This window comes from Schistocerca gregaria, chromosome 8 (assembly GCF_023897955.1).
Source record: "Schistocerca gregaria isolate iqSchGreg1 chromosome 8, iqSchGreg1.2, whole genome shotgun sequence".
NCBI classification, from domain to species: Eukaryota; Metazoa; Arthropoda; class Insecta; order Orthoptera; family Acrididae; genus Schistocerca; species Schistocerca gregaria.
The window spans coordinates 111,533,978-111,559,686 of record NC_064927.1 but is presented as its reverse complement, the minus strand read 5'-3'; the positions used below and the strand labels follow the sequence as shown (position 1 = coordinate 111,559,686).

Below are 25,709 nucleotides of genomic sequence, written 5' to 3'. Positions count from 1 at the left end.
TCATGCTTCACACACATACATTATATGAAAAAGCAATCTGAGACAGCATTTTTTGGCTTTTGGTGAGACAGCCTCAAATTTGTGCAAAGCCTTATTCCTGTCATGGATTTTACATAAGGTATATCAATTATTGTGTCAGCTTACTCATTTACAAGAACCAGTGGCTCTTGATTTTGATCACATGTGCTGTTTATTGTCCAACTATCATCACAAATGAATGCATGTCATAGTGGCATGAGTTGAATTCTACTGATACCACAAGAAACCAAACCAGACATATAGGGCCTGGGCAGCCAAACTTCACACCCTTTGCTGTAAGTGTCAATTCATTACTGATGCATATAATGGTTGTTTTGCAGACTGTATGGTGTGCAATGCAATCATCTGTTTAGCTCCGGACAAGGAAGTGTACCAGAAGGCTTTACTCTGTTCAAATCTCCCATTGGCAGCCTCTTGCAAATAGAATAATATTCTGAAGTTTCTCAGGCAGGGGGTGACCAAAGTGAAGTGTGGCAGTTGTTTCACAAAATGTACCCACTAGGACAACAGGTTGTGGCCATGGCAGTGGTAAATGTGCGGCCCAGCACCGAGGAGACCAAGGCTGGACCAAGCAGCCGTGACCAACACAGCAACATCTTTAGCATTTTCTGTTTCCATCTTGTCCTTTCTCTTTGTCCAGCACAAATGTTTGGCATTCCCTAGTGCTGGGCTATTTGTAACACTTGCCAGAAGAAAGACCACATTGCCTCCATGTGTTGATTGGAAAAGATTGCTCAGGATATGGACATGGGCATAAACTGTGTGACTCCCATGCTTGTGACTTCTACCAAGCTGTTTATCAGGTTAATAGTTTCTGCCAAGTGCTCCAGCTACAGGTCAACACAGGTGCTCCAGTGACATAATTGAATTCTCAGACCTATCTTAGTTTAGGTTCACCACCATTGACACCAATCATGCGGAAGCTGATCATTTGTAACAAATAGAACATTGCACTTTTGGGACAATTTACAGCATCTGCCTCTTACAAGTCGGTGGATTGTCCCATTACATTTTTGGTGATTGCTGATGCCAATGCTGACAACGTGTTCAGGATGAACACATTTCAGGCACTTGAATTTTCTGTCACTGACGCAGTTCACATTCTGTCCAATCAGGTACCATATTCTCAATTGGAAACACTGTGTGGGGCGTTTTTGGACTTGTTTTTAGAAGGTATAGAGTGTGCTATGAACTTTCCTGTTCATATTTCTATGAAATCTGTGGCTCGGCCTCATTTTTGTCATGTGCATCCTCGTCATGTCATTCTGAAAGATCAAGTGAAAGCAGAATTGGACAGACTTCAATCTCTAGTAGTGGTGCAACCTGTTATGGCTGGTGAATGGTAGCCTCTGTTGATTGTAGTTCTGAAGCCGTCGTGGAAACTTCACCTCTATAGCATTTATTTATTTAGCGTATGGCATTACACCTCTATAGCAATTTCAGTATTACTGTGAACGCGTAGTTGATCCTAGATATGGATCCTCTCCCATGTGAGGAGGGACTGTTGGTGAAAATACTGTGTCCAGTACCTTTAGAAAATTGATTTGTCTGAAGCATATCTTCATGTTCTTGTGGATGAAGAGTCTCAGTGAGTTCTGGTTTTGAATACTCCATTTGGTCTCTGTCAATATTTTTGCCTTCCTTTTGATGTGGCTAGTGCATCTGCTATTTTCCCATGATTTTCACAGCACCTGACCATGCCCGTCCTGAGTTGCATTAATTATTGGGATGATATTGTTGTCATGAGCTCCTCCACAGCTGATTGCCTCAAAAATTTGTGCTCTTTGTTTTTTGTCTTACGGTCCTTAGGAAACTCACAAAATGTCAGTTTTTTCAACCTTATATTGTTTATTTGGGGTTCAAGGTCTCACATACAGGGTGTCTACGACCTGGGACAAACGGGAGATCCGGGAAAAATGCAGGAATTTTTTCATGCGGGAGAAAACCGGGAAAAAACTGGTAATTTTTTTGAATTCTAGGATTTTTTTATTGTTTTTGTTCTCAGTCAAATATTTGTTATATTGACTGGTAAAAACCAATACTTTAACAAAGGATGTTACCATATTCTGCTACTGCAAAATAATACTGCAGCAATAAAACATGAACAAGAGAAAAAACTAAAATAGAACTTAAATTACAAAGGAAATACTCCATATACTGCAACAAAACACAGTGCTCATACAAGTGTCTGCCAACAGCAAAATGTATCAAAGGCTTTAGGAAGACTATGCAATGCTTCGTAACAACTAATTGCCTCCGATGAGCATGATGTCACAACTGTTAACATTAAATTTGTTTTAGCAGTTACGAGTGGGATCATGCACATGTGTAGTTGAGTAGTATCTTTTTCCACTTCTGGCTACAGAAACGTGACTGTTGGCTGTGTAAGCAATCACAGCAAAATTAAAAAAAAAAAAAAAAAAAAAAAAAAAAAAAAAAAAAAAAAAAAAAAAAATGCAGCCAGCTGCCAGATTGCGCAGCAGCCCTGGGTCTAGGAGTGGGGGGGGGGGGGGGGGCAAATTCATATAAACCTTGTTTCACAAAGCATCTAGCATCCAGCACATGTTGGTCTATCGATTATTTGTATGGCTTTGAAACGTGTCCCGGTCTATCGATTATTTGTATGACTTTGAAACGTGTCCCTGTCAGTTTTTGAACATTGTTGAACACATTCCTGAATGAATCATAAGTTGATTTGTGAATACTTGCATAGTGTATATGGTGTCTCTGTCAGTGGAATCCTTGTCACATCTAGAAATAAACTTTCCTGTAGACAAAAGGGGCTATACGAACTGAGCAGATTATAGCTGAACGAAAGAAAGCCAACCACTGTCTGATTATGTGGTTGATCTGGTTTGCGAATGGTGAGTCTTGTTACGATTACCAGCAAAATACATAGATTCAGACTACCAGAGGGTGAATAAATGACTAACAGGAATAACAGGTAAGGAAGATTATCCATTATCTTCTCAGTGTATCCAAGAAAATGAAATTTTGACAGAAAATTTTTGGCCAGATCGCTATACTAGCAAGGGCTAGTTGTACAGTCTCTGGCTAGCATTCTCTTTAAGGTCTGTTCTGGAAGTAGGGTGGAAAATGCGTTATACAAACACGTAACAATGCCTAACCGGAGAATAATCGCGGGATAACTAAACTGGAGATTCTGGCAGAGTTAGTGAAGTCAACTGGAAAATAAGCTTTGACATTGGCAGGAATATATAGAGAATTAGTGATGACAACATTGTTAGAACAAGGGAGGAGAAGAAACGGGGACATAACACAAATTATGAAAGAATAAGACTATTCCAAATTTATATAAAAATTTCGCACTACTAGTTTTCGGTCTCATGCTTGAGGAACTGGAGCATATGAATGAAGTGTAAAACTATTTCCTAACATAAAGCTTTTTGCTTGTGGTAGGCCTATTAGGCATTTGATATTGGTACTTTGTGAATTATATTCCGTCGTGTTATAAAAATGACCATTTCTGCCAAAACAGTCTCATTTATTTGGTGTGTGTTACAATTGCTGCAGTATTAGAAATGCCTCTTTACTTTTATCTGGCAGACAGTGACAAAATATAGGTAATCAGGTTGAGAAACCACACCAGTCTTGGACCTATTTGTAATTACAGCTTTTTCAGTATTACACAATGACATTTCAATTTTTCAGGAGCAAAAGGTGTGATGAACTTTGTTGAGGTAACAGATTCTTTCGCAGAAAGGAGAGCACGTCATGTAAAGCTGTAGCAAGATTAGAGAGAAAAAAATTCTAGGATCTAAGGGTTGAAGAAATGTATACTGTCTTGCTTGTCCCTTCTCTTTACTGGCTTTATGTATCCTATACTTAATTTTGCCACACAAAGCAGTAAGTTGTTAGCTAATAGGGAATAAAGAGTGCAAATTTTCTGAAGATTTTTTTAGGAAGAAAAAAAAGAGGAGCAGGATGTCAAACCGACCAACTGGAAGCAGGAGAGTCACCATAGGACATTTTAATTTCTGCTGTCCTGAATATAGTTTGATGGCATCTGGTACAAAAAATACACATTTTAATTCCACAGACCGAAATACAGTGACGTGCGATTGAAGAATGCTGTGTGAAGAGATGTGGCACTGCACTTTGGCACACTTAAGATCAGATAACATGTCTTACAATTCCTTGGACACATATGTTTTCTGTATCAGAGTCTTCAGAAAGATGTGCGCTACAAAATGAACGTATTTTTGAAAATTCAATTGTTTTTAAATTCTTGACGTCCTATCTCAAACACTTGAGGGACACCACTGTCTACTATTGCCCCGGTTTGGAAATATCGTAGATACAGGTCTGATGCGCAGAGCAGTCTTGAGTTATAATAGGGAAGCGGGTAGTCTCCATGTGGCTCGTGTTTACATTTAGTGATTTTGCTGTTTCCTCTTTGTCTACTGCACTCATGTCAAATGAAAACAAAATTGATTTCTTTGGCCGGAAGCTATCATGTGAATTATAATTCATTCACATAATTACAGAAGGCTAAAATATGTTATTAGTTTCAAATTTTATTTTATTTCCACCTTTCTGACAGTCAAGCATTAATTGCCATGCAGAGCAATGAAGTTATTTTTATCGGTTTGCTGAAGAAATTTTCTTTTATTAATCTTTTCCGCTGAGGCAGTCAATATATTTGAAACAAAGGGTTTAATTTCAAACTATTGGGTAGTTTCAACTGTTCGGTGCATATCAAGTGTACATTTTCAACTTCTAGCACATAGGGCAATATACCATAACAAAGAACCAGACATGAGATAACAAAGTACTGGTACCCAAGGAAATTTACATCCCGAAATCACATAGAAAAACTTAATATCAGGTTGATGCCTACTTCACTGGGAATCTGGGACTTATTTAAAAATCAGCTCTTTGATGATGAGCCCAGAAGATTACACTTTTATGTTGTTATTAAAAAATTTACTGGCACATTTGTGTGATATATCTTAAAATGTAATATGTGCATAAAAGACCAACATTATATGTGAAAGCTTAGCTTCTCTTGCAGTGTATTGGTCTTAGAGTCCAATATCATAAGTGAAAGCTTTGTTTTTCTTGCAGCAACATTATATATATAAATTTAAACCATTAACTTTTCCTGTTCGTGTGTTTGCGCTACTTAACAATGATGTTGCTATTGGCTGACTACACCACGTGTCCGAAGCTCTGAATGTCCGCTGTCATCGGCTGGTGAGCTCAGGTGACATGAGCTATGACTGGCTTACAAACACGCATCGCAACTCGATTTCAATGCTTCGGAAAGTAACACGCGGTGTTTGGTGGAATTGGCATTTATACTTTCATAATACGGAAATATGCAGCGTACATGTTACTGCACATCAAATATCTTTCCAAAAGGTGTTTTGTCTTCTAAAGTGCTGGGAAATTCTACACCCATATATAAAACCATAACTATTCAGAGGATTGACAAGTTATACAGTTGCGAGAGAAAATATACTGTCAATTAACAGGGAAAAACTCTCTCCACCTGGGAGAAAGTGTATTTTTAACCGGGAAATCCAGGAATTTTTTTTTCCTTGTTCACATATACACCCTGCACATAATACATTTCACCATCTGCCAGAATACATCTCTGTTGTTGTGTCTATACATGCAATGAAGGAGCCTCCCTGAAGATTGCGACAGCAACATAGAAATGAGAACTGCAATTGGGAGCACCCCGGGCAACGTTGATCTTTCAGCGGCTAATACTTCAACAACCATAATGGACTTCTGAGGAAATGAAGATCAATAAGACCTTACCCAAATGGTATTTTCTAAGGCCACTTGTGACGATGTTGATAAACATTGAAGGAATATTGAGAGACAAAGAAGTTTTGTTATCCGACTTGTGTAAAGAATATCAATGTAACTTCCTCCTGATTCAAGAAACTCATTGGGGCAGTACAAGACTCACACCCAAAATAGATGGAATGAAGATGACCTTGGAGAGACCACATGAATGGTACGGTAGTGCCACCTTCGCCAGGCCAGGAATTAGAGTCACTTCTGCATCACTGACTGACAGGCAAGCCATTGAGATATTAACCATTCAAACTCAGCAGTATAATGTTACCTCTGTGTACAAACCTCCAGAATCAGATTTTGTCTTAACTGAGCCTGGCAATTTCAATTACCAATTCCCCATACACAGCATCTGCCCATAATTTGCACGGTCAATGCAGTTGTTAAGCTTGAACAAGTCCCTTTCAAAATAAGGTTCAATTTTAAAAAGGCCTATTGGAATAAATTTAGAGAGCTCATTGATGTAGAAATAACAAAAATCCACCCCCAACCTGAGATGTACGACTCTTTTGTCAAACTCATTTAGAAGGTGTCTAGGAAAATAATACTGTGGGGATGCAGAAAACAGTATATTATGGGACTGTCTGAGGACACAAAGTCACTACTGGAAAGATACCAGAAGCTCTTCAATAACAACCCATTTGATGATGAGACACTTCTAACAGGCAATGAACTCATGTCAGTCATAGCTGAGAACCACAAAGCCAAATGGTGTTACCTCATGGAGAACCTGGACATGAAAGTGAACAGTAGGCAGGCTTAGAATCTGTTAAAGAACCTTAATGGTGACACCACAAAGTCAAATGATAAATTTACTAACATCACGGCAGACCAAGTAGCCACTACACTCCTTATGAACGGCAAAACCCATGGCAGAAAGTACCAGGAACCATTAGCACGTGATCCAGCAGAGGAAAATCATCACCTCAAGGCACCATTTACAATGTCAGAATTTACTGCAGCCATTTCCAGCTTGAAGATTAACGGAGCTCCTGGTATTGATGAACTTAAGAGTCGAGCAAATTAAAAACTTTGGCAGTAATACCCTACAGTGGCTGCTAGATTTGATAAATGGATGTGTGGAAAGGCTCCATATCCCAAAGATGCGGAGGAAAGCCTGAGTGGTTGTACTTCTGAAACCAGGAACGGTCTCTGATGATCCAAAAAACTTCTGACCTGTGTCTCTTTTATGTCATTGTTTTAAGATCTTGGAACGCCTGACCCTAACAACAGATCATCCCACAGCAGGCAGGTTTTTGACCAGGCAAATCATGCTGTGGTCAAGTCCTGAACCTGATCCAACATATTGAGGATGGGTCTGAGAGGAAAGAGATCATGGGAGTGGCATTCATAGACCTTTCAGCTGCATATGATAGTGTAAATCATCGGAGGCTCCTTAGAAAAGTATATAATGTGACAAGAGATTACCATTTAACATCACTGATAGGTACTTTCCAGCATAATAGGAGATTTTTTGTCTGTCTCCAGGGCAAGAAGAGTAGGCGGAGAAATCAGAGGAATGGCCTATCTCAGGGAAGCATCCTTGGCCCAGCTCTGTATAATATATATATACAAATGACCAACCAGTGCCAAACATCACGTGCCAATTTATGTATGCTGACGATACTGCAGTTGCAGCACAAGGTAACAAATTTATGGACCGAGCAAGGTGGCGCAGTGGTTAGCACACTGGACTCGCACTCGGGAGGATGACGGTTCAATCCCGTCTCCAGCCATCCTGATTTAGGTTTTCCGTGATTTCCCTAAATTGTTTCCGGCAAATGCCAGGATGGTTCCTCTGAAAGAGCATGGCTGATTTCCTTCCCAATCCTTCCCTAACCCGAGCTTGCACTCCGTCTCTAATGACCTCGTTGTCGACGGAATGTTAAACACTAACCACCACCACCACCAACTTTATGGATGTAGAGGAGAAATTAACCAGTACCTTGGAAGCTCTCTCCCAATATTATGAGGCAAACCACCTAAGGCCGAACCCTTCCAAGGCGCAGGCCTGTGCATTCCATCTAAAGAACAGGGAGGCAAATCGTGAATTAAATGTAATATGGAGAGGTGAACGTCTCAAGCATTGTAAAATGCCCAAGTATCTTTGTGTCATTTTGGATCACACACTGACCTATAAACATCATTGTAATGCCACAAGGGGAAAAGTCTCAATTAGAAACAACATCATCAGGAAACTAACCAGCGGATCTTGGGGTGCAAACCCAAAAGTCCTGAGAAATTCAGCCCTTGCGCTCAGTGTGTCAGCTGCAAAATACGCTGCTCCAGTATTGTCTGCATCAACACACGCGAGGAAAGTTGATGACGCGGTGAATGAAATGGCATGGATTGTTACTGGATGCTTGAGGCCAACCCCAGTGGACAAGATGTACTTAATCATGGGGATCGCACTTTTCAACATATGACATGACATTGCTGCCAAAGCCAAAAAAAAAAAACAACCAAAAAAAGGGCATGCATCACTCTTTATATGAACTCCAGCCTGCTGACTGATGGCTTTGTTTGAAGAAGAGTTTCCTTTCACGTACCCGAGCCCTGGAAGGGTCGGCTGTAGAGAATCATTTGAAAAGGTGGGAAATCGACCTCAGAAACCCTCATAAAGATGTAAATCAAGAACTGGCACCAGGTGGAGACCTGCCATACACAGTCTGGAGGACCCGAAACCGTTTGAGGGTAGAAGTGCCAAAGTGCAAGACAAACCTGCAGCAATGGGGTTTTCTAAAAGAGAATGAGAACACTCTCTGTCTGTTTGGTTCTGTCCAGGATCCTCAACATCTGCTTATCTGTCCATAGTTAGACCAGTCCTCCACAATGAATGACTTATGGGAGGCAAATGACAAGGCCATATTGGCTGCTGATTTTTGGAAGTCTGAAGTCTAGTTCCAGTCATGGAAAGTAATTAAGTATGTTTATATGTCAACCTTTGGCCATGAGGGAACTTTGAGGCCTACTACCATAAATTCCTGCCGGGGAAGGAGGGGGGGGGGGCAACCGGTAGGGGGGGGCAGCCAATTTGACCCACCCATTGTTATGCAAGAACATGCCATTTTTCTGGAACCCAGATTGTGAATGTACTTTTCAAATATTGAAAACCAAATTACTCTTGGTTCTTTGTTTAGCTATGTTCTCTCCCAACTAGCATGTAGTTTTGGCAGGAGCACATCCTCAGTATGGTCCTAGTGCACCAATATAGTAATGGCTATGAACAACCAGTTGCTTTTGCCTCTAAATCTCTCATTCTGGCCCAGTAATGTTACTCTCAGATGGAAAAAGAGGCTTTTGGCATAGTCTATCCTCTCCAGAAATTTCATGTTTTTTTTGTATTGCCCCTAGTTTCACCTTATTACTGATCATAGACCTTGGTTTTCTTATTTAACCTTCACATTTCCTTGTCTGACAAGGCAGCACACTGTCTACAATGCTGAGCGCTGTTCTTGTCTCACTACAATTATGAAATCCAGTTTTGACTTATGTCTAAACTTGCCAATGTGGATGCCTTGTCTTTCCTTCCTGTGGGCCCCGATCCTAACTTTGATCATCGAGAATAGCTTTGCTTCCATCTGGATAGTGGAATGCAAACCACAGTCCCCAATTTTCAGCTTGTGCATAGCAGCTGCCATTGCCACCAAACATGTTGCTCGGCATGTGCTTTGATTTGTTCTAAAGGGCTGAGAAGATAAACTGTTGGGTTGGGTTTTGGACCCTCCGGTGCAACTATTTTTCCTTATGGCATCGAATCTCTGTTTTTGATGGTGTTTTGCTGTTTTCCATGGAAGACCTGTCTCCCAGAGTAGTCATTCCCACAGTGCTACTGCGTGATCTTCTATGCTTTCGCCACCAGGGCCATTGGAGAGTTTTGCACTCAAACTGTTACCTAAGAGACACGTTTTGTCCATGGGTTGATAGTGAAATTTTCTGACAACAGGCAGCTCCCAGTACAGTTCTGTCCCTCTGGCCTACTCCACCACAGCAATGGGAACACATTCATGTAGGTTTGAATTCCTACTGGTGTTGGTTGTGGAGGCATTGTCTCATTTCCTTACATTATCTGGTGTGCACTGATGTCAGGGAAGGTTACAATTCATACACTTTTGAGTGTTTCTTTCTGTTGAGGGGTTACCTCGTCCCTTAGTTTTCAATAATGCACCCCAGTTCATTTCTCACACGTTTCAATTGTTTTGTTACTGTCACAGCATTTGTCATGTTACAGCTCCACCTTTCCACCCTTAATCAAATGGTGAGGTGGAATGACTAATGAATAAATTCAAGTCCCAAATTAAAATTTTGTTGTAGATTCTTTGCCAGATGATGCCATTTTCCATTTTCTGCGCACATATTGCTTCATGCCTATGGGGGAGCAGAGCCTGGCTGAGATGCTTCACAGCCGGCAACCATAGACACTCCTCCACCTTCTGTAGCATGCACAGCACCAGCTGCAGTTATGTTCATTCAGTCGCTTCATGCCAGGATTGCTGGAGTGGGAACAAGGGTTTGATCACTGGCACAAGTAGATAAGGACCACCATTGTCTGGCAGCTGGGTCTCCGTCTTTGTGCTGTGCGTACAGCCTACAGGCTCGTGACATACCACATGGATCAGTTGTGGTCCTGCTCATTGCTGGAAGCTGTTTGTTCATGGGTGCAGCCCTCGTCGCTGCAGTCCACCCCACCGCCCTCCATCTTGAGCTCTTCACTGCCCACTGTGGAGGTGCCTCCATCCCATTGGCTGTCTCCTCCATGTGCAGCACCCTGTAGTTCCAATTTCCTGGCACCAGGTGCCTGTCCACACTTGACCTGGGGTCCATTGATGCAGTTTGCTTTTCCAGTGGAGGTGCTTCCACTGGCCCCCTCACCATATTGTCTCAGTCATCATCGCCAGTGGGTCTAGCCCCATCTCCTCTGCACTGGGACCTGCCTGCTGATGATAATACAGAAATTGTGATGGCAACCTCCTCCCTGGTGCTGCCATCTGGTGCTGCACGGACCAACTGCCCTCCGACATGCCCTCGTCTCCACAAATTCTGGCTCTGTGCTCCAGTGCCTGCCCAGCATACTGTCCTGCCCCCACCATTGGCATCAGCTGCCATCACTACAGATCTGATGGATGTGTGTCTTGTTGGGCTGACGGAATCTCCTCCATCATCTGGGTGCCCTCTTCACACGAGGAAGATGATTACTGTACTCTGCTACTAGTGCGAGTGAGTGTGAGTGCACTAAGTGTAGTGTCACAGTGTGTGTGTGTGTGTGTGTGTGTGTGTGTGTGTGTGTGTGTGTGTGTGTGTGCTTGAATCAGCTGCCAACTGTATGAGCATGGGCTAGCCATTCGGGGCTACTTGTAGGAAGTGTGCACATGGCACAGTCTCCATTATTCTGTCTACCAGAGACTCTCACCTATATACACATGAAGCTGTGCTGGGTCACTCTCAGTATGTTCTTTTAGTTGTACCACTCACATCAGTTGTTCTGTGCATTGCTTCCATTACAAACCCTTTGTACGTGTCTTTTGTCTTGTTATGTATGGAGTCATGAGAGGCTAATTTTCGTTATGGTTCAGAGGTTAGTGAATAAAGCAATATTTGCATTACTTGGATCAGTTTTATGTTTTACTTGGTTACTACAGTCTACATCATCTTTCACTGAGGGCTGTGGAGGGGAGGGGAAGGGAGGGGATGGGAAAGGATGGGACGGGGCAGTTGGCACAGCCACCCTGCTCCTGGGTATGAGTGCCCCTGGTATGTTTCTCATTATTATGCTTTCCACATGCAGGCGAAACAAACCTGTAGTGGTTAAAAGTATATCCATTTTGACAAGGCACTCCTGCTTATATTAATTTTATGAAAAACTATTTTTTGTTTTTGTTTTGAAGGCCTACAGAAAATTTTAATCTGTTGTTACAGAAAATTATTTGTTTTAAATGGAAGTTATTGGCCTAAGACTAAGGGCTGCAATAGGTAAGTCACAGCTGGTATTATGTTGATTGAGCTTAGTGAATCTATTCCAAAAGATCCTTCATGTGATTACAAAACGGTCTGTCTTCATCTGGTAACCTATATCCACAAACATTAACTGTATTTTGCTATTGCCTTAGCAATTCAATTGTAGAGAGTTCTACATCTTTTTCACTGGGCAGATTATTATATTTTGTTATACTACTGAATTCTATATTTTCTCAGATGTATATACAGCTATCCCCATAACTGGACATTTTCCTACTAAACGTGAATAATTTTTCATTCAAAACACTAGATTTTAAATAAAATGTCTGATAACATATAGTATATCATACTATATATGATTAAATGCAGAAAATAAATAAATCTCACAAATAAACCCATAGCACTGTATCATAGTTGAAATAGTGGAAATTGCGTGAGAATAGAATACACAGTTTTCATTCATAGTGTTCATTTTATTCTGCATAATAGATATCAGATCGGAAAAAAATAAAGAGAGAAACACACATAAAAATGATTGCATACCATGATCCAATAATTTAGAATATGCTCTTGTTGCTATTGACAGTGCATTTATATACGAGTACGAATGTTAGTGCAGGTTAGAATGGTAGCTGTACTTCCTTGTGAGGAGCAAGTTCTTGAAGATAATTGCACAGTGCTTGTCTCAGTTCTCTGTTCTCTTCCTGGAGTTGATTGTGGACCAGCTGTAACTCTGTGTGACGCATTTGCACCTTTGCAACTTTTTGCCAGAAATGATCCATCAGAGTAAGAGTGTCACTTGTCTGTGAAATTTTTCATGTAATATTAGTTTACCATTGGAAAAATAGTTTAAACAGTGTATTTGTAAATATAATCATTTATATTTTGTATAATAATAATTTTTATTTTTCCATGTTAACTTTACAGTCTTGGACATCATCATTTTTTGTACAATTATATCAATATCATATCATTCCAAGAATGAATATGCACATCAAGTAGCACACTGTATATCATTCCATTCAATAACGTTACAAACACATTATCACATTATATATCACTCCATACATATAATGATTACATATATCAATTAGCCAATTATAATAATACCACCACTAATATACTACAGTATGTAAAAGAATAAACTAACAGTACTGCAGCTCAGAATTCTTTTAATGAGTATAAATATCTTTCTATTAACAAATTTTTCAACTTCCCCTTGAAAAGACTGCTGTGGAGTTGCTTTATATTTTTCGGCAACTTATTATAGTTAAATATGGACTGTGGTCTGTATCTTTCTTATTAGTCCGTATCCTATTGTAGTCAATTGTGGCTCGAGTATTGTAATTGTGGGTGTCACTGTTCTTTACACTATTTTCCTCGTTCTCTTTTACAAACATTATGGTTTTAAATACATACAATGAGTAAACAGTCAGTAATTAATAATTTTTGAAATAGTCCCTACAGGACTGGTGTTTGCTTATATTAGCAATTATCCTAACTGCTCTCTTTTGAAGCCTGAAAATGCGAACCATATAGACAGTGGGTGCCCCACCCCAGACCTCAATCCCATATTTCAGATGTGAGTGTATTAACCCATAATACACTTGTTTAAGGACATGGGGAGCTACTATATTTGCAAGATGTTTTAGTAAGTAAATATTACTAGAAACCTTTTTACAGGTGGAGCTGATATGCTCTTTCCAAGTGAGATGTTCATCAATCAATATGCCTAAAAACTTATGTTTGTCAGATGTCTCAACTGTAGTAAGTGATTGAGTACGAGTATTATTAAAATGTAGCAAGAACTTTATTACTACAGTCTTGTCCTTATTCAGTGTAAACTTATTCACTGTTAGATATTCTGTGATCATTTCAAAGTTCTCTCTGTTGCTTTGGAATGCTGCCCGCTCTGTACAGCTCCAGCTAATAAAAGATGTATCATCAGCATAGTTCACTAGTTTGGAGTTTTGAGGCTGTGTTATACCATTAATATATACTATAAACAATAAATATGATTAATTCAAAATCTGAACAGGGAAAAGTGTTAAGAGAAATCAATTTCCATTGAAAATTCACTTGCTGTCCAGATAAAAATTTTTAATAGATGTGTAAATAATACAAGACAAACACCTAAATGACAGGTGTACAGTGTTAAAAATACATCTGAGTGTGAGTGACTTCATGGTAGATTTTCTTAAATAAAGATTGTTTCATATCTATTTTCATGTCTGTACCATTACAGTGATTACAACACATTCTATTGAGAAACATATATTGAGATTATAGTTGTTTGTAAATGTGAAGAAGAGAATGCACATACTGGAAAAGGAAATACATATGAGGGTGGATCAAAAAATAATGCGTCCCATATCATAAAAATTTTAATAACGAATGTGCAATAGCAGAATTAGTTCAGGTCATAGCCTGAACTGCCCTAAACAACACTACCATTCAACAAAGTCAAATGCATTTACAAACATATGTGCTTTTATTGAACCCATGCATCAAAACCAGCTCTTTAAGTTTCGTATGTGTTGTAGTATAGGTTTTGCTGTTGATCATGAGCTCTAACGCATCTGTGTTCTCAAGTCATTTCATCACAATGACCTCAATTTGCATCTGTTATGAATGTTGTCTTCCACCCAACACCGAACATTGCTGACATCCATTACAGTGTCCCCATACTCTTTCTCCATGGATAAGTTAAAACAGCTTTAAAATCATTGATCAGAAAGCAAAATCTGAATCTCTTCCAAACTGATTTGGATGCCTGGGCCCAACAATAGCACAGATGTGTACAAATGCTTATTCATTATTAATTTTTATAAACAGGAGGCATTACTTTTTAATTCATCCTAATATTTATATATGTAAGTGATCATCAAATATTGAATCTTTCAAATCTGTTCCTAATAAAGGAAGAAGACAACTGAGAAATCAGTGTAATTGCAGTGGTTACAAGAATTGACTCTTGTTTCTCTCCTGACCAAAATCTTTGTCCATTAGCTACTTGTCATGTCTTTCTTTGCTAATGTCTAGCAATCAGAGGAAATATGTTCCTGTGCTGGGGGTCACATCTCTGATTCATGCCTTTATTTCTATGTTGCTGTCAGAAGAAACATTGTTCCCTTCTCTAGAGGAGTCCATTAACAGTGTGTGGAGTGATGAGTGTTTGACATTGTCATTTCTAAAATACTATTTCTGATTATCTTTTATCAGAGTGTGATAAAAAATGAAATCCTCATCTACATTTGCTTACTGACTTTTAATATTTGTTCACTCACCCCCTGTAACTGCTCCATTATCATAGCCCTTTGCATCTCTTGTCCTGTAGCATCTGGAACTTCTACTGAAGATTTTTGAAATGGTACCACTTTCTCCTCTTGCAGCTCATATTTGCGGCAAAGAGTTGTCAACTCCAGGATAAGTTCTGCCTTCTTTTGCAACTGTTGCAGTCTCTAGAATTAAAAAGAAATGATGTTTACAGCATATATTAAAAATATGCAAAATGACTGGTCAGTACATACCTTTGAGACCAAACTTCCAGTACTGTCAGACATAAATTAAAGCTACCTGCTTTGCAGATGATGGAAAAAAAGATGAAGAGGGAGGATGGAGTAGGAAAGCAAGGGCTGTGTTGCTGTTCCCCTCTCTCTATGCACCTGAGTTTGAACTCTTACCCAGTCAGGATAATTTTTTCAACATCAATTGATATATAACTCAAATGATTATTGGTTCATCAATTAATTAATTGTTACTGATTGTCTGATAATCCCTTCCTCTTCATTCTGCTTCTGTGGCTTTGCCAAGATAATCACTGACAGACTTTATTGTAAAAAGTTGCAATTGTGGATCTACACAATTTGATAAGTTGTGGTGATGTTTATTTCCCGGAAGAAAAGATTTTTTCCATATTTTGTGGAATGGTTGTGCATGTGTTTGTCTACATGTTCATAAAAGTGTTTGTGAGAAAATTTTTTCCAGTTCTTGGTGGATGTGGTGGAGGAATGACACATGATTCTGGAACATGTGTCCTGCTGCTCCTTTTTGTGTTTGTGGCAAACTAAAACATTTCTTAAAGTGTCTGAAGGCACTGAACATGATTGACATGTTATATAGCACAAGATGTCTCTCTCTCTCTCTCTCTCTCTCTCTCTCTCTCTCTCTCTCTCTCTCTCTCTCTCTCATATCCCCCCCCCCCCCCTCCCTCTCTCAACATCAAAACCTAGATTTAACACTTTTTCCCATGTGATTCTCTGTATGAGATATGTAAACAGATATTTGTATTTTGTGATTCTACTGCTTAGAAGGAACCAACTATAGTGCATGGCTTATAACCTCCAAGAATATATTTTCTTGCATTTGTTTCTTCAAGCTCATCAACTTTGAAGATTTTAGTTGTTCATTTTGTTGTATATCAGTTTTTCAAGATTTGGTTTATATTTGTTATTTTATGGAAGTTTAAATTATTGAACTTTTTTGACAAAGGTAGTAATCTTTATTTTTATTTTATTTGCATGACTGTTACAACTCAACTCTTCTGTTGTTCTGTCAATGGTCTTTCCTTTCCTTGTATACTCCAATGATCCTTAAAATATTTTACTTGCAATATAAGTAGGACTAATTGGCCCATAATTTCTAGTATTGTTCTTTGCTGTTTTTCCCTTGCATATAGGTATTACTATTCCTCTTTTGATACATCCTATGCCTTTCCATCCATCCACACCCACCTGTACATGCTTGGCAAATCACCTGTCCTTTGAGCAAAACTTTCTCATTTTATTTCTTAATAGTTTCTTCCACACTGAGTGTTCTTCTGCAGTCTCCAATTGTCTATGTGTCTGCCCTCCATTTTACACTTCCTATTTGCTTTGAAGTTCTCTTCACTGGAGATCCCATATCCCCGCAGCATACTCCTATAAGGGTCTAACAAGAAACATTAGGCTTTCTCCTTTGTACCTTCACTTTCACCCTCATTAATATGTGCAGACTTATATGGCTTATTTAGTGCCTCACCTAAAGAAGGGGCACAGGGATAGTGATCAAAGCCCATCTCAGACCAAATTTTAGCTTTCACTGCCATCTTGTAGTAGAAATGAAGAACATCCAGGCTGTGAAACTTTAACTTTGGAGGAATAATCAATGTCCATGTGATTCAGACTCAAAGTTGTAGTGTACTTTGGAAGAATGGTCAAAGTCATATCGCTCCTTTAGAAGGGCGATCAGGGTCCAAATATTCAGGCATCAGCTATTCATTATTGTTTTTCATTGTTGTAAACACAGGCTTGGAATAATATTGTTAGTGCATCACTGGTAGTCCTGTAGCTGTATGTTGAAAGTGTTTGAAAATTAACACAGTGTCAAGCAGTGGTTGTGATGAAATTCTGCTAGAAAATCAGGAATCAGTTCAAAGAAGAGGAAGGTTCATGGGTGAGTTTCAAATGCTTCAGGATGCATTCAAGGTATGAGTTAAAACATCAGCAATGACTAAGTGTTCATGCTTGAAATGTTTTGTAAATACAACGCACACACAGGGAGATGCTATAATTAAAAATATAATTAAATAGTATCTTATGATAAAATGCACATCTTTCTGGTCTAATCACTGTGAGTCTCCTGGTGCAGGATCTCAAGAAGGAATTCTAATGAAGCATAATGTCATGACTTCTCCTAAAGGTATAAGGATAGTAAGGAGTGGAAAGACAATTGACAGACCACTTTCTCATGCAACATTTCTGTCAATCCTTGGCATTGCATACTGATGCCTAATCACTGTGAAATGTTCCCAAGTCACTACAGGGAAAGCACATGCTGAGACCAAGGATAAACATGGTAATGGACCCCACAAAATTAAGAGTGTAACAGCAATCAGAGTTGAAACTTCCTGGCAGATTAAAATTGTGTGCCAGACTGAGACTTGAATTCGGGACTTTTGCCTTTTGGGGGCAAGAGCTCTACCCACTGAGATATCTAAGCATGACTCATGACCTCTTCCACAGCTCCAATTCTGGCAGTACCTCATCTCCTATTTTCCAAACTTCACAGAAGCTCTCCTGCAAACCTTGCAGAACTAGCACTCCTGGAATCAGAGTTCACATACATACACAATTGTTCATAGGGCATACTGCCATTACAGCTTCCATGTTAGTGAGAAACTATTCTGAAGACCTTAATGTCAACAAGTTACATCAGATATACTTAAACAAATTCCTGGTTTGTCCAGTATACTATGGATATTATTTGATTTTTGTGACAAAATATAACATACATTTTGGCTACCCAAGGATTCTGCAGGATCTGATTAAGAATAGAAAATGGTTTTGTGGTCAAAATGAACTACATAAAAGAAAGGCTGACAAGTTTTATGAAATTAAGCAGACCGAATGGCAGATGTGAGGAAAAATTGAAAACAGAGGTGCAGCTATGAATTATCAGAAAGATCCCCCATTTCCCAATATCTCAAGAGGTGAAGTTTACTACCAATGGCAACTGTCATTTTACTCATTTAATGGACATTATCTTGCTATAGGAAAGCCCACGTTCTATACCTACAATCGAACCGTTTCAAACAAACGTTCAAATGAAGTTTAGTCTATGCTATGGCATTATGGTACTAATGCCATATTCAGCAGTACATGTGAACTCCATGTATTCTGTGATTATTGCTCAATACAGAACAAAAAGTACAGTTCTTTTCATTTATGTCATTTCTTGGTGCCTGCTAAAGGAAGGTTTGACTACATCCATATAACTTTATCAGTGAAGGATCATTCATACCTCGAATGTGACAAAAATATCACCTAGTGATAACAAAGACAACATGCGAAATGCCAAATGACTGGTGTCAAGTACTAAAAATGCAAGACAACTTCCAGAACCCTTTGTTATAGTGGACTATGGGCAAGACCTTGTCAGGTGTAGAACCACTGGCTCTAACCCACAATAACATCACTTCCCCACTGCAGCAAGAACAACTGTATCTTCGCCCAATCAGTTTTCTGTAGTTCATGCTCTGTGCTGCATGCATTGTGCACACACTGTGAGAATATCTGTTTTTGTAGTAAGTGATGGGAGTGAGAGTGATTATTTATTGTTATACTTACCACGCCTTCTCCCCACCACCTATAACCTTTTTCTTCAGTGGTGACAGTTTCTGAGTAAAAGTTACAAGAAGAAATGTCCTTTCACTCAAAGATCTATCACACAGTCCCTCATGATGCAGAATGATAAACTGGCCCACTTGCAATGGCAATATGTTAGTCAATATATAACCTACTAAATCACTGATGCTCCTCAACTCCAATAATTAGAGAACCTCCTATCTCCGCACAGTTGTCTACAGCTTCTTGGCATCCCTAAATCAAAGTATGGTGATTTGCAAATTTTGAAGCAGTTTTGTCTCCCAGAAGCTCAACAGTATTTTAGTTGATTATCAGTTGGCAAAATCAATGATAAGGATGAGTCAGATAATATTTCATAATATTACATCATCATGAAGAAATTGATGAAATGTATGATGAGATAAAATAAATTATTCAGGTAGTGAAGGGAGCTGAAAATTTAATAGTGACTGGAATTCGAGAGTAGGAAAAGGGAGAGAAGGAAACGTAGTAGGTGAATATGGATTGGGGGTAAGAAATGAAAGAGGAAGCCATCTGGTAGAATTTTGCACAGAACATAAATTAATCATAGCTAACACTTGGTTCAAGAATAATGAAAGAAGGTTGTATACATGGAAGAACCCTGGAGATACTAAAAGGTATCAGATAGATTATATAATTGTAAGACAGAGGTTTAGGAAGCAGGTTTTTTTTTAAATTGTAAGACATTTCCAGGGGCAGATATGGACTCTGACAACAATCTATTGGTTATGAACTGTAGATTAAAACTGAAGAAATGGCAAAAAGGTGGGAATTTAAGAAGATGGGACCTTGATAAACTGACAAACCAGAGGTTGTAGAGAGTTTGAGGGAGAGCATAAGGGAACAATTGATAGGAATGGGGGAAAGAAATACAGTAGAAGAGGAATGGGTAGCTCTGAGGGATGAATTAGTGAAGCCAATAGAGGATCAAGTAGGTAAAAGACGAGGGCTAGTAGAAATCCTTGGGTAACAGAAGAAATATTGAATTTAATTGATGAAACGAGAAAATATAAAAATGCAGTAAGTGAAGCAGGCAAAAAGGAATACAGATGTCTCAAAAATGAGATCAACAGGAAGTGCAAAATGGCTAAGCAGGGATGTCTAGAGGACAAATGTAAGGACATAGAGGCTTATTTCATTAAGAGTAAGATAGATACTGCCTACAGGAAAATTAAAGAGTCCTTTGGAGAAAAGAGAACCACTTGTATGAATAGCAAGAGCTCAGATGGAAACCCAGTTGTAAGCAAAGAAGGGAAAGCAGAAAGGTGGAAGGAGTATGTAGAGGGTCTATACAAGGGCAATGTACTTGAGGACAATGTTATGGAAATGGAAGAGGATGTAGATGAAGATGAAATGGGAAAACAATACTGCGTGGAGAGTTTGACAGAGCACTGAAAGTCCTGAGTCAAAACAAGGCCCCGGGAGTAGACAACATTCCATTAGAACTACTGACGGTCTTGGGAGAGCCAGTCATAACAAAACTCTACCATTTGGTGAGCAAGATGTATGAGACAGGCAAAATACCCTCAGACTTCAAGAAGAATATAATAATTCCTATTCCAAAAAAGGCAGGTGTTGACAGATGTGAAAATTACCGAACTATCAGTTTAATAAGTCACAGCTGCAAAATACTTACGCGAATTATTTACAGATGAATCGAAAAACTGCTAGAAACCGATCTCGGGGAAGATCAGTTTGGATTCCGTAGAAATGTTGGAACACGTGAGGCAATACTGACCTTACGCCTTATCTTAGAAGAAAGATTAAGGAAAGGCAAACCTACATTTCTAGCATTTGTAGTCTTAGAGAAAGCTTTTGACAATGTTGACTGGAATACTCTCTTTCAAATTCTAAAGGTGGCAGGTGTGGTGTCACTGACAGACACCACACTTGCTAGGTGGTAGCCTTTAAATCGGCCGCGGTCCAGTAGTATACATCGGACCCACGTGTTGCCACTATCAGTGATTGCAAACCGAGTGCCACCACACGGCAGGTCTAGAGAGACTTCCTAGCACTCGCCCCAGTTGTACAGCCAAGTTTGCTAGCAATGGTTCACTAAATAAATACGCTCTCATTTGCCGAGACAATAATTAGCATAGCCTTCAGCTATGTTATTTGCTATGACCTAGCAAGGCGCCATTATCAGATACTATTGATATTGTAAATCATGTACCGTCAAGAGCGACGTTCGTCATTAATGGATTAAAGTTAAGTATTCCACCAGCTACGTCCATTGTTTCTAAAGTCTAATTTCCTTGTCCTGTTCCAGACCTCATGCCAGCCTGCGTGAGCTAAAACGCGTGCCTTTCGGCCTCCTCTAGTAACACAGTGTTGGCTCTCCTGCCAACCACAACAGCAAGGATAAAATACAGGGAGCAAAAGGATATTTACAATTTGTACAGAAACCAGATTGTACACTCCTGGAAATGGAAAAAAGAACACATTGACACCGGTGTGTCAGACCCACCATACTTGCTCCGGACACTGCGAGAGGGCTGTACAAGCAATGATCACACGCACGGCACAGCGGACACACCAGGAACCGCGGTGTTGGCCGTCGAATGGCACTAGCTGCGCAGCATTTATGCACCACCGCCGTCAGTGTCAGCCAGTTTGCCGCGACATATGGAGCTCCATCGCTGTCTTTAACACTGGTAGCACGCCGCGACAGCGTGGACATGAACCATATGTGCAGTTGACGGACTTTGAGCGAGGGCATATAGTGGGCATGCGGGAGGCCGGGTGGACGTACCGCCGAATTGCTCAACACGTGGGGCGTGAGGTCTCCACAGTACATCGATGTTGTCGCCAGTAGTCGGCGGAAGGTGCACGTGCCCGTCGACCTGGGACTGGACTGCAGCGACGCACGGATGCACGCCAAGTCCATAGGATTCTACGCAGTGCCTTAGGGGACCACACCTCCACTTCCCAGCAAATTAGGGACACTGTTGCTCCTGGGATATCGGCGAGGACCATTCGCAACCGTCTCCATGAAGCTGGGCTACAGTCCCGCACACCGTTGGCCGTCTTCTGCTCACGCTCCAACATCGTGCAGCCCGCCTCCAGTGGTGTCGCGACAGGCGTGAATGGAGGGACGAATGGAGACGTGTCGTCTTCAGCGATGAGAGTCGCTTCTGCCTTGGTGCCAATGATGGTCGTATGCGTGTTTGGCGCCGTGCAGGTGAGCGCCACAATCAGGCCTGCATATGACCGAGGCACACAGGGCCAACACCCGGCATCATGGTGTGGGGAGCGATCTCCTACACTGGCTGTACACCTCTGGTGATCGTCGAGGGGACACTGAATAGTGCACGGTACATCCAAACCGTCATCGAACCCATCGTTCTACCATTCCTAGACCGACAAGGGAACTTGCTGTTCCAACAGGACAATGCACGTCCGCATGTATCCCGTGCCACCCAACGTGCTCTAGAAGGTGTAAGTCAACTACCCTGGCCAGCAAGATCTCCGGATCTGTCCCCCATTGAGCATGTTTGGGATTGGATGAAGCGTCGTCTCACGCGGTCTGCACGTCCAGCGCGAACGCTGGTCCAGCTGAGGCGCCAGGTGGAAATGGCATGGCAAGCCGTTCCACAGGACTACATCCAGCATCTCTACGATCGTCTCCATGGGAGAATAGCAGCCTGCATTGCTGCAAAAGGTGGATATACACTGTACTAGTGCCGACATTGTGCATGCTCTGTTGCCTGTGTCTATGTGCCTGTGGTTCTGTCAGTGTGATCATGTGATGTATCTGACCCCAGGAATATGTCAATAAAGTTTCCCCTTCTTGGGACAATGAATTCACGATGTTCTTATTTCAATTTCCAGGAGTGTAGTTGTAACAGTCGAGAGGCATGAAAGGGGAGCAGTGGTGGGGAAGGGAGTGAGACAGGGCTGTAGCCTCTCCCCAATGTTATTCAATCTGTATATTAACAAGCAGTAAAGGAAACAAAAGAAAAATTCGGAGTAGGTATTAAAATCCATGGAGAAGAAATAAAAACTTTGAGGTTCACCGATGACATTGTAATTATGTCAGAGACAGCAAAGGGCTTGGAAGAGCAGTTGAACGTAATGGACTGTGTCTTGAAAGGAGGATATAAGATGAACATCAACAAAAGCAAAACGAGGATAATGGAATGTAGTCAAATTATGTCAGGTGATACTGAGGGAATTAGATTAGGAAATGAGACACTCAAAGTAGTAAAGGAGTTTTGCTATTTGCGGAGCAAAATAACTGATGATGGCTGAAGTAGAGAGGATATAAAATGTAGACTGGCAATGTTTCTGAAGAAGAGGAATTTGTTAATATGAAGTATAGATTTAGGTGTCAGGAAGTCGTTTCTGAAAGTATTTGTATAAAGTGTAGCCATGTATGGAAGTGAAATATTGACGATAAATAGTTTGGACAAGAAGAGAATAGAAGATTTCGAAATGTGGTGCTACAGAAGAATGCTGAAGATTATATGGGTAGATCACATAACTAATGAGGAGGTATTGAATAGAATAGGGGAGAAGAGTAGTTTGTGACACAACTTGACTAGAAGAAGGGATCAGTTGGTAGGACATGTTTTGAGGCATCAAGGGATCACAAATTTAGCATTGGAGGTCAGCATGGAGGTTTAAAATCGTAGAGGGAGACCAATAGATGAATACACTAAGCAGATTCAGAAGGATGTAGGTTGCAGTAAGTACTGGGAGATGATGAAGCTTGCACAGGATAGAGTAGCATGGAGAGCTGCATCAAACCAGTCTCAGGACTGAAGACCACAACAACAACAACAATATTACAACTCTGGGCTTGGATTTTTTCCAGCTGTTTATATACTAGTATAAATAAATGTTACCGTTTTGCATTTTAACTAACAACTCTGCTGTCACATACAAAGCCCAACAATAGTTTCTCTGCTTTTAAATTCACTTCAAGTATTGTAAGGATGTTCGTAATAATTGTTACCTTGCAAAATTAGTTCAGTCTATGTTATATTAATTGTTTTCTCTATCATATTGCATCATTCCAAGTAGGTCTACTATTATATCAAGATAAAAGATTGCTTTATTGACTATGTCCTGCGCATCAAGTATAAAAGTGATGCATTCATAGTAATATTCAGAAAAAGGAATAGTTTTTAAGCTTTTAAATTCATTTATGACTGGACTTGGATCATTTTTACTTTGCAAGTTTTGTGTATTGTTGTGCAATAAATTTTTCTTTGTTGTCTGCACTACTGTAAGTGGTCACTTCACCATGCTATAAGATTTAAAGTAGGCACGAATTTAGTGGGGAAATCTACAAATTATTTATGATTGAATCCTGATAACAGTCCTCAAAGTTTAAAATTTAATTTTCTCAGAATGTTACAAACTGGCCTTGGTCCAATATTGTTGTATGCCCTGCCTGTTCTTAGTCCACAATGTAATTTTACAAGCTCAAGTCACATGTCAAAGCATACCTAATGTCTGACCAGTTGACTTTTCTGTACATGTGCCAACATCCCATTTCTCTGGAAGCAATTTCTAATGAATTCTAGATCTTTTTGCAGAATTTCAGTCTCACAAGTTTTCTTTTCCTTTTCTCTCAGTCCTGTAAATGATAGTGTCATCAACAAAAATAATCTTAAATTTAAGTTTACCCTATCTTCAATATTACTGATATAAATTAGGAACAGCAGTGGTCTTAATTTACTGCTTTGTGGTATCTCTCTGTCTATCACTGCTACCTTTGATATGAAGCTTTCCACCCACCACTAGATGTTTCTGTCTTGTGGATATTCTCTTCCTTATCTTCTCCAGAGGTTTGGAGGGATCAGTGGCTATACAATCAAGTTGCACACTCCTGTCATTCACTTTTGATACAGCCTGCTGAAATTTAACTAGCTTTGACTCATGTGAAAGTCCTATTCTGAATTAATGCTGGCTCCTACATCACCACCTTAGTCCTGCATATACTCTCAAATATGTTTACTGATGGGCTTTCAAGTATTTTACTTACAGTACAGGTAGGCCTCATTTGTTGAAGTTTTTGCTATTGTCCCTTGCTATTTTCGCTTGTATATAGGAATTACTATTCTTTTCCTACATCTGGGAGCGCACTATTATTTATGTAGATATCAAATAGGAATCTTATGTAAGAAAGACAATACTCCAACCCACGATTTTTAGTGTTTCTTCACCTACTCTGTCCATTGTGCTGCCTTCCTTGGTCCTAATTCTTTTATAGCTGTGTATATTTCCCTCTTATTAAATATGAGATCTTTGAAAACATTCCTCTCTTGTCCCAGGAGATTCAATAAGGAAATTAAGATGTATGTAGGCAATGAAATGGTAAAAGAAATTAATTTAGTGTAAAAGTACTTGGTTTAACAATTCAAAGCAGTGTGAAACAGGGCATACTTATTGATTCTTAAGCATGTAAGCTATCTAAGAACATTTTGGCAACCACTGTGCTTAGAAATTTTGCAGAGATACTGTTATTCTAAAGATTCCATTAAATACTTTATTTTCCTCACACATGAAATATGGGAATCACACTTTGGGGAGCAACAACCAAATAATTCTCAATTAATTACTGATTGTTCAAAAAAAAAAAAAAGGACTATTAGAATCATTTGTAGAGCTAAATACAAGGAATCCTGCTGGGGCTTGTTTTCAACTGATGTGCTGATCACAATAAGCATGCATATTCTTTATTGCTTGTTAAAAGGCTGCACTCAACATATATTCTGTTTTGCATGAGTA

General features: G+C 39.8%; 1 protein-coding gene across 1 annotated transcript in view; it reads right to left on the bottom strand.

Moving 5' to 3' along the window:
* Window positions 1–12,446: 12,446 nt before the first annotated feature.
* LOC126285064 (dynein regulatory complex subunit 2-like) overlaps window positions 12,447–25,709 on the bottom strand; it is a 100,403-nt gene continuing 87,140 nt past the window's right edge. The window contains exons 6-7 of the mRNA XM_049984387.1: window positions 15,114–15,287; window positions 12,447–12,629 (exon numbers count right to left, since the gene is read on the bottom strand). Coding sequence (XP_049840344.1) covers window positions 12,447–12,629; window positions 15,114–15,287 — 357 coding nt within the window. The remainder of the gene's footprint in view (window positions 12,630–15,113; window positions 15,288–25,709) is intronic.